At 42.3% G+C, this 10825-nt stretch overlaps 1 protein-coding gene across 2 annotated transcripts in view; it reads right to left on the bottom strand.

The window, feature by feature from the left end:
- Window positions 1-1331: 1331 nt before the first annotated feature.
- Window positions 1332-10825, bottom strand: part of LAMP2 (lysosomal associated membrane protein 2) — a 53075-nt gene continuing 43581 nt past the window's right edge. Inside the window, exon 9 of one of the 2 annotated variants that reach the window (XM_040406256.1) lies at window positions 1332-1585. In XM_040406256.1, the coding sequence (XP_040262190.1) occupies window positions 1443-1585 (143 nt within the window). In that variant the 3' untranslated portion in view covers window positions 1332-1442. Of the gene's footprint in view, window positions 1586-7864; window positions 8245-10825 lie in introns of those variants that run through there. The other variant, XM_040406258.1, reaches the window with a different exon arrangement.

Raw genomic sequence — 10825 nt, 5'->3', positions numbered from 1 at the left:
TTCGGACGTTACTGGCCTGTGGTTCTTGACTTCATCACTGGGTAAAATGTCAAGTCTATGGTCTGCTTTAGAAGGAAAGCTTAAATTTATAACCAATATTAAAATGGCATGCTGTGGTCAGGAAATCTTGCTCTAGCACAGCGTTTCTCCACCCCAGTCCTCAAGGACCCACCTAGAGGTCATTTTTCCGGAAGTCCTTGACAACAGGTCATCTCATTATAACCAGTGCATCAGGATTTGCCACATGTATTTTCTTTAAGGCATATCCCTAAATTATGACCTGTTGGAGGATCATGAGGACTGGAATTGTGAAGCTCTTCTCTAGGGCATCTCATCTGAGTCTTCATTGAAAAACAACTGTAAGCACGGAAACATAAATCATTATAATTAAAGGGCATCTGTCAGCAGATTTGTACCTATGACACTGGCTGACCTGTTACATGGGCACTTGGCAGCTGAAGACATCTGTGTTGGTCCCATGTTCATATGTGCCCACATTGCTGAGAAAAATGATGTTTTAATATATGCAAATGAGCCTCTAGGAGCAATGGGGGCGTTACCATTACACCGAGAGGATCCGCTCTCTCTCTACAACTGCTGCACCCTTTGGACTTTGACTTTAGGAGAAGTCTGGGGCCAAGCCTAATGATGTTTTCAATGCCTAGCCCTGTCAATCAATGTCAGAGTGCACAGCAGTTGCAGAGAGAGCTGAGCCTTTAGGTGTAACGACAACGCCCCTGTTGCTCCTAGAGGCTCATTTGCATACACTAAAACATCATTTTTCTCAGCAATGCGGGCACATATGAACATGGGACCAACACAGCTGCCTTCAGCTGCCAAGTGCACATGTAACAGGCAGCCAGTGTCATAGGTACAAATCTGATGACAGATGCCTTTTAAAAACTAATAAAACACAACACACTGATTTTCACATTGACATGCTAATTATATAATTTCATCTCTATGATCTGTTGCTTCTTCTTTAAGTGACATAAATCAGCACTTTCCATATAAATTCATACTTCCCTGCTAATTCCAAAAAGGCTTTGGCATTCACGTCCTAATAGCATCAGGCTTCAATCATATGACTGTATATACAGCCAGTGTGCCAAAACTGGGTCCCGTCAGAAGAAAGCTCCTCGTTTTCCTCGGATGGGATCCTGCATAAAACATATGGCTCTCAGCGCTCATACAGCCACACAAATGAAGCCATATACTCGAAAGATGGTGGTTTAGGATCTTATCCCTTTCTCTGAATGATTCACCCAAGAGCTGAAATCATACACAAGCCAATTCCAAAGACCATATTTATATTTCCTTTTTTTTTTAACCAACCTTTACAGCAGGGGTTTAAAACACTATCGCCTATGCATAGAGAGGTTAGCATTGTACAAATATAAATTATTTAGTTTAAAGTAAAGAAAGGAAGGGTTTTTGTGTTATCATACAGATTGATAGCCTGTGCGACTTTTTCGTCGTCCGATCAAGTAGGAGATAAAGACAAGAATTATGAGAAAGACAAGCACAGCCCCCACCACGACCGGAATAAGAAAGCTCAGATCAGAGTCAGCCAAGCAATCTTCAGCTGTTGGAAGAAAAGAGAGGAGAACATGAGAAGCAGTTTACAGGTCTGTCCGTGTAATGTAAGGACACGTCTCAAGTCCACATTCCCATCTGTATTTTTTTTTTCTTCAAAAATAGCAAAGAAGCAGGAAATCATTTTTTTTTTCCTTGTTCTTGCTGGGAACCATTTTCAGCAAAAAAAAAAAAAAAAAAGACAGAGGAACAGTGAGCTCGAAAATGGCAGAGAAAACAAAGTTATGAAAGGTTTTCCCAGCATTTACATTTTAGTATAAGATTGAGATCTGTATGATGCATGGGGATCCAACTGCTGGAACCCCCACCAATTGCCAGATTTGTGGGGGGAGGGGGTGCATTTTGTACCTACCCGTCAACTGCCCCTGGCTTTATTTCGCAGAAACTAATTTGGCTCGTTATAGTCTATAAACCACAAAATCCAATTATGATACATTAATGAAACATTATACAGTTATACCATAAATAAGTGTGGTGCAAAAGCTTTTTTTTAAAGGGCAAATTCATAAGGCCACCCTTTTTAGGGAGGTTTTCCGAGATTTTTATCCTCTGGATTAGTCATCAGTATCTTACCATTGGGGGTCCGACACCCAGGACCCCCGCCAAACAGCTAGTTGAAAAGGCATCAGGAATCGCAGTAGCGCCGCAGCCTTCTCTAGGCCATGTGACGTCACGTTCATCAGTCACATGGCCTAGGTGCAGCTCAGCCCCATTGAAGTGAATAGGCCTGAGCGTGATACCAAGCACAGTCGCTATACAATGTACGGCACTGTGCTTGGTGAACTGGGAGAAGGACGCTGCGCTACTGAGAGTGCCGGCGCCTTCACAAACAGCTGATCAGTGATGGTCCCGGGTGTCGGACCCCCACCAATAAGATATTGATGACCTATCCAGAGGATAGGTCAAAAATAAAAAAATAAATCTCAGAAAACCCCTTTGGCCCTGACGACAAAGGTTACTAATCTGAAATGCGCCTAAATTAAGCTTATTTCAGACTTTTCCCCCACTCACGCCAGGTCTAAAATTGTGAGCGTGGCGTGGACAGGGAAGGGGATGAGCTGGCATGTCCGTCTCATTCACCATTTTCTACGCCTCTTTTAGGCACAGAAAAAGGTCTAAATGTAAGACGGTTAGGAATCTGTCTTACATTTAGAAGTGGTGCTGGATGCGCCAAAGTTATGGAGAGGCCCGCACCTCTTCATAACTTCGGTGGCTACACTGCCTGCTATGGGCCTTTATTAAGATCGGCATCTAAAATGCTGGTCTTAATAAATGTGCCCCAGTATTTTTAAGATAATAGGTAAAATGCTTAGAATTGTTATATTATCCAACCAATCAACTGTAAAAGCACCACCTTGCATAGGAAAATGAATCTTGACAATTTCCTTGGCAGTTAATAGTGGTCGGCTCCCTTAGTTAAAGCATCACTTATAAAGCCGGTGGATATTTGCAACTCACCCAACCTACTGACCGTTAACATTTCATTGAGAACATTACTTGGATGCGACACCTTACCGATAAACATTGGGGAACATTTATCCGCAGACAGAAGCACGCGTTTTATATAAAACTGCTAGATTTAGCACAATTCGTGACTTAGTAGACATTGACGTGCACGATGCTGCTGAGACTGAGAAGCAGGGTTGCCCAAATAGTTGACAAAAGACCAGCAGTTAGTGATGACAGGTCCTTCAGTGTGGTTACTGCTTACTCGAGGGCCACCTTCAAATAATAAATTCAGGAGGTAAACCCTGATCGACTTTTCACACATTATGATGTTAGGTCACATAGATAACACCGCCCAATTTGGCTGGGGCAGCTTTCCCGCAAGGTTTAAACTTAAAGGGGTTCTGCACTTTGTTTTAACTGATGATCTATCCTCTAGATAGATCAGCTTCTGATCGGCGGGGGTCCGACACCCGGGACCCCCGCCGATCAGCTGTTTGAGAAGGCAGCGGCACTCCAGTGCGCCGCGGCCTTCTCGCTGTTTACCGCCGGCCCACTGACGTCATGACTAGTATCAACTAGCGTGGGCGGGGCTAAGCTCTGTTCACTTGAATGGAGCTTAACCCCGCCACGCTAGTTGATACTAGTCGTGACGTCAGTGGGCCGGCGGTAAACAGTGAGAAGGCCGCGGTGCACCGCTGCCTTCTCAAACAGCTGATCGGCGGGGGTCCCGGGTGTCAGACCCCCACCGATCAGAAGCTGATGATCTATCCAGAGGATAGATCATCAGTTAAAACAAAGTGCAGAACCCCTTTAAAGATGGACCTGGAGTTGGCACATTAGGACATTAAAAGATACATTCAAGGCAAAGGTTAGCCACAAAGACAGGCATCTTAGGGGATCTGTGGCAGGCACACTGTGTGGAGGGACCTTTGCAGTGTTTTCTGCATGCTTTGCACTAATTAAAGAAAAAATCTACAAAAGGGATAATTAGAAATGTCCCCAAAGTGAGGAATTGAAATTAAATGAAATTGATACCCTTTTATTTGGACTTTGTTTATTTGGTTGGCCCAATTGCCTGCCTGTATAACCACATCACTACTGCAGTCAAAGGCCTCAGCGGCACAAAACCACTGAGGCCAGGGACTGGCTGCAGCAGTCACACTGGTATACAGCAAGTCATCACTGCACCCAAGGCAAAGCTTATAGCTTCTTTTGTTATTTTATCACAATTCTTCGCTTTCCTCACATTTTCTATCATCTCAGGAGAACCCTTTTAAGCCAAAAGCAGGATCTAACTAATATTAGGACCAAACATGCCCATTGAAGTCTATGGTTCTATAAAAACCACAGACAGAACACAGATGGCAACCGCATTCTGTCAGTGTTTTTCACTAAACATTGGTAGATGTTCTGGAAATCCCCCTTTCAAGCTAGGTGGAGTACAGATGACACGAGGGCCAACAATGGACCCTACACAAACATCTTCACATGAAACACTGTCTTTTCACGGAGGACGTCATCACTGACATGGACATGTAAACGAGGCGTTAGTAAGGCTGGGTTCACATCACATTTTTGCCATCCGTTTAACGTATACGTTAAGGGATGCCTCAGACTGATGCCATGCAGTCCATTGTAAAAAATGATCAATTAAAAACACTTTAACCAGACTCTGCAGGATAAAAAAAGCTACACTTTTGTATCCCTTTATTTCCCCAACATATATCTCAAACGGATGGCAGAAACATGATGTGAACTCACCCTGTCATGTATTGTTGTACATTATACGTTAATAGATGTAACTATTTTACGGTTATATGGCAGATGTGTGGCATAGTAATACATGTAGTTATTAGCCCTTTGCCCCATCTTTTGTGGGACTATATAAAGTAATTATTGTAGAACAGACATTGTGGTTTTCTAAGCTGTGTATGTAGTATAGTATTTGCACGGTTTACTATGCAGGATAGCAGCAGCATACTGTATCGCGTGTGCGGTCTCTAACCTGAGCCTGATACTATGAACTGCAACCTGGGACACAAAGTGGAGCTACACAGTACTTTGTCAGTGTATACCAGGGATCAATTCTCTTCAGCACTCCAGCTGCTGTGAAACTACAACTCCCAGCATCTCCAAGTGAAAGGAGAATTGTGATTTCAGCACAGCTGGAGGTTAAGATTTGTGACGCTGTCCCATCAGGTCTTACTTACCATATTTCGACACCAAGCACAACCACTATACAATGTACGGTGCTCTACTTGGTAATTCACAGGAGCACCGATGATCAAAAAAGCTGATCAACAGGGGTCCCAGGTGTCAGACCCCCACCGATCAGATACTGGTGACCTATCCAGAGGATAGGTCATCAGTAAAATAAAAATAAAAGTAAAACCTTTTTTAAAGAACAATGAGGAATTTTCCAGGGCCGGGAAAGCCCTTTGATTTTACCATGGGCCTACATCCATCAGTTATATAATAACAATTAGTATTCCAAGTGTTAGGAAGCCCTAATGTATAAAGACCTATGGTCAAGAAGCTTCCATAACAAGTCTGGTCACGTGTAAAGGCCAGGTCATCTAAAAGTGACATTAAAAGGAAGTGTCACCAGGAAATTCACTGTCACACCAGACCGAGTGCTTTGTAGAGCTAGCTCAGCTGAATGTAATGATACCTTTCACTTAGCGATACAAATAAGTTGCTTCATTCTGGAGAGAAAACTAAATGACTTTTTAGCCATATGCAAATGAGCAGTTAAGTGCATCGAGGGTGGGCCCAAAGCACAGTACACCCTTGTTCTCCCTCCATCCTCTGCCAGCCCTTCACTACCCTTTTGACAGGGCCAGACAAGAGGAAAGCTTGATCTGATGGCTGGGATTGGTAGGCTGCTATAAACAGCCATGTCCACTTACTAGTATGTAAGGGATATTGCATCTAGGACTACAGTCATCATAAAGTTCTTGCTTACAGTTGTCTTTCCCAGAACATGGATGTCAAGTTGTACCAGATTCTAGCCCTTATGCCGATAAATCTCCCAACTGTCATCGGTTAGCAAAAATATGAAAATTAAGAAACTGTAGGAGGAATTGTCTAGGAACGCAAGCTTGCCTAACTTATAAGGGGTTTAAAAGAAAGAATGACAGCTTGCCTTCAGATTCCAAGAAAAATTTACCTATGATGGCAAAAAAAACTTGATCTCTTTACTGTATACCAGATACTGTACCACCCATCTGTAAAGGGGTCAACCGCACAAATATTTGGCAATCCTTTAATATGGCCACGTTCCTGCTCGATAGGGCAATGGCAACTGGAACGTAAATATGCCTACTGTCATCTAGAGGTTAAATGGGTATTTAAGTTATCCTCTATCCACAGAATGGGGAATAACTACTAAATCGGTAGGGGTCTGACCACATGGACCCCCCCTTCTCCCCCAAAATGAATGGAGCAGCAGCTCATACATGCATATTACCGCTCAATTTGTGTCTATCAGGCTGCTGGAAATAGCCGGTCGCTTGCATTCAGACGTCCACCAATCCAAGGGGATAACTTGTTTAAAAATGAAATACCCCCTTTAAAGACCATGTCTGTCCTCAATAAGTCTGTATTAGCAAATATTTGCATTCCCCATAATATAACAATTCTGGAGCATGTTCTCTTAGACCACTGTGCTGTGCCTTCTCCTGGAACTAATGGGTTGGCACCGACCCTGTCCAATCATTGCTGAGTGTCAGACTGTAGAGATCCCCTGCCTTTGACAAGAGGAAGGGTAACACAAAGTTGTCAATTTATTCATATACCGTATTTTTCACTCCATAAGACATACTTTTTTCCTCCAAAAGTGGGGGGGAAATGGCAGTGCGTCTTATGAAGCGAATGCTAATGACTGCTTCCATTTTGGAAGCGCTCGTTTGTACACATAACCGAGGAGTGGCGAAAATAGCGCTCCTGGTACTGGCTTTACTCACTGCTCCCTGGTCTCCTGCCGGCTTCAAGTTCTGCTGTGTCCTGACTGCGATTTGTGACTCGACACTGCGCGACGTCAGTTCACAGCACAGCACTGCAGAAAGAGCGCGCTGGTCTCCCGAGTGGCGGTGCTGTCCAAAGCAGGAAAGTTAAGTTCTTTCATTTACAGGTGAAGATTTGAATATCGTGCAAAGTTAATTTATTTCAGTAATGCAACTTAAAAGGTGAAACTAATATATGCGATAGACTCATTACATGCAAAGCGAGAGAATTTTAAGCCTTTATTTGGTATAATTTAGATAATTATGGCTTACAGCTTATGAAAACCCCAAAGTCACAATCTCAGGTACCCTTTGCTCAGGGGATATGGATTAAGGAGCTGACTGGAGTGTGACACTTTGAGCCTAGAATATTTAAACCTTTTCACAATATTCTGATTTTAAGTTTCATTATTGCAACTCCTTTTAAGTTGCATTACTGAAATAAATGAACTTTTGCACAATATTCAAATTTTAAGTTTCACCTGTACTTTAGGACTGATCTAAGATCTGAACTGAGGTTTGATGAAAATTGTTTTTTCCTTGTTTTCCTCCTTTAAAACCTAGGTGCATCTTCTAGAGCAAAAAAATCAGGTATTTCCTGCAAGATTAACAAAAGAAATGCACAATGCATTTCTAAAACTGTTATTTCATGGAGAATACAAGTATTTAAAGAGACCATGTCAAGATAACCGACAGTTCCTCTCGAATGGCCCCTAAAGTGTAGGTTCAATATAAAATGCACCCATCGCTGCACTTGTAAGTAAATGCACATGTCAGAGATTTGAACAGTCAGCAGCATATATGAACTACACACATTGTAACGTGGAACTAGATTTTATTGGAGTATTGTTTCTATATAATAATGCAAAATAGCAGATTAGTACATACAGTCTCATTCTAGTGGTGCTGGACATGATGAAATACATTCAGTAGAAGAGTAGAGGACGTGCATTGTGCTTACTGGAGAAATCAAGGGTAATTCTATAGAGGAAACCGCCGTCAGTTCTATTTCGTAGTGCCAAATACTTCCAGCACAACCCCAAAACTTAGAATCCTTAAAAGTTTTGATATCCAGCCGAACGCCGATTCTTGCGGCCAATGAAATAAGCCACCATCACTAGGACTATAAGGGCTCCCAGTGCTGCTCCCACGACTATTGGAACAGTGAAGTTCTGATCTGAAATGCAATCTTCAGCTATATGTGGAGAAAAATCAAAAGAAAACAAGAAAAAACAAAAAGAAAATAAAAAAAAACTAAAATGGCTGACACATCATAAACTGAAGGGATCAAAGATTAAGTTAGGAGAACAAAAAAAATAAAATAAAATAATTTGGGCGTATTACAGCAAACTGTTGCAATAACCTGATCAATAAAACAAACAAATAGCTAAACTGGGACTGATAGGAAGTGGGGGGGGAGGTCATGTAGGGCTAAAACAATTACTCGATTGAATCAATTAATTCGACACAAAAATCCTCGATGCAAATTTTTTGCATCGAGGATTCATTTGAGTCATGTGTCCACAGAGCGGGAGTAAAGCGCTTGCTGTTACTCACCGCTCCGTGGTCACCCGCCGACCCACACCACGCTGCACTTACTGACACATAGTCAGGTTATAGTGCATGTAAGCACGCACTATGACCCGACACTGACATCAGGACAGCGCGGGGAGAAGATGGAGGAGCTGCGCCCCTACGGGAAAGGTAAGTACTGGTGCTGGGGACATGGCTAGGAGGGCGAACTTTTGGCCCTGGGGGGAAGCTGATGGCACTGGAGGGGGAAGCAAATGGCGCAAAACGCTCTTTTAATTAGTTTTTTGTTATTAGAGTACTCGATTAATCGTTGTACTAATCGATAGAATACTCGATTACAAAAATACTCGATAGCTGCAGCCCTAGGGTCATGCTTCACATTATGTCCCATAGGGTTTCAGGAAGCTGATCCTCTATCCACCAGATAACTTGCAACTTTGGCACATTCCCTTTAAATGGTATTTTCCATCATACCGTGGGCCACTACATGATCAATGTATATATAAGCGGGGCTCTCTTTGTATCTGTTCTAATTAGCCTATATTAGCATAATTCATTAATTACATCAAGTTGTCTTTTTATTGCATAAAGCTTCACCGGTGAGGGTTATAGGTTTATTAAACGCACAGCAGAACTCCCTTTAAACATGCTGAATGTAACAAAGGCTACTGTAACGCGAAAACATCCAAAGATGTGCAGTGCATATTTCCAATTATCATAAGAATTTACACTGCATGGGTTCACAAGTTGTATTTTCTAATATCACCATTTAATATTGCATACAATGTAGTGGGAATTTAGAAAACCATTCCATATGGGGTAAAATAAAAAAAAATAAAAAAAATGCAATTCCACCACAGCTATGCTTTTATGGCATTCACTACATAGTAAGTCCTCTTGCACACGAACATTGTGCATCCGTTCCATGCATTCGGGACCGCAATTTGTGGTCCCCAATGCACGGGAAACTTCTGTGCGGCGGCCGGGACGGATCGAGACCCAGTCAACTTGAATGGGTCCGTGATCTGTACGCAACACAAAAAAATAAAAATAGAACAAGTTCTATTTTTTGCGGTGCCGAGGCACGGACAGAAACGCCACGGAAGCACTCCGTAGTTCTTCCGTGGGGGTTCTGATCCACATCTCCGGGATTGCAGACCCATTCAAGTGAAGTGCAATATGGCCACGGACACACAACGTTCTTGTGCAAGAGGCCTAAAACTAATATGTTCACTTCATTCTGCGGGGCAGTACGACTACAGTGTTTTAACACTTTAAAAAAAAATATATATATATACTTTGAAAAAAATATGAATTACTTTGCATTTCCATATTCTGACCCACAGAACTTTTTTTAGATTAATGTTTATGGAGCTGTGTGTGAGCTCATTTTTTGCAGGGTGATCTATAGTTTTTATTGATACCATTGAGGTGTATATGACTTTTTGATTATGTCTTATTCCATTTTTGGGGAAATTAAGCAACCAATAAACAGTAAATCAATTTTGATTCTCTTTTCCCATTACAGCGTTTACTGTACAGGATAAATACAGGGTAGCATGGAGGCTCAGGGGTTAGTACCAGTGCCTTCTAATCCAATCAAGGACAACATCTGCATTGAGTTTGCATGTTCTCCCCACATTTCCTCCGAGTGCTCCAGTTTCATCCCACACTCCAAAGACATACTGATAGGGAGCTTAGATTGTGAGCCCCATTGGGGACAGTGTGATACTAATGTCTGTAAAGGGCTGCGCTATATAAATGTTTAAAATATATTTTAATAGTACGTGTGTTTTGGGATGCAAATGTTCTTTTTTAAATGGGGAAAGGGAGTGATTTTACATTACATTTTTTCTTATATTTAAAAATTTTCCCCCTAATTTTTCAGTCCCCCTTAGGGGACTTTAACATGCAATCATCTCATCACTTCTCCCATAGACTAACATTGCAATCTGGAGAGAATCAGTCCATTCCCATCAGCCCCTACCACAGGCCGGGCTTGATTAGAGCTTTGTTACGACAGGCCTCGAGTCTTCAGAAGGTCCGAGGCTGCCATAGTAACCAAACTGCTTCCTTGATCTTAGCAGGAGCCAGTCGGTTGAACCACGACATCTGAGTGGTTAGAAACTTGTGATCAGCATCATAACCAATCATGGGACTCTCTCGCCAAGTGTCCTGTGTAAAACAGCAGGCACTCAGCAGCTGTGCCGCCCACTTATCTCCTGAGCAGGCACCATCTTTAA

The sequence above is a fragment of the Bufo bufo genome, chromosome 8, assembly GCF_905171765.1.
Source record: "Bufo bufo chromosome 8, aBufBuf1.1, whole genome shotgun sequence".
Lineage (NCBI taxonomy): Eukaryota > Metazoa > Chordata > Amphibia > Anura > Bufonidae > Bufo > Bufo bufo.
Note: the sequence above shows the minus strand (reverse complement) of the source record. Positions and strands in the feature narration are given on the sequence as shown.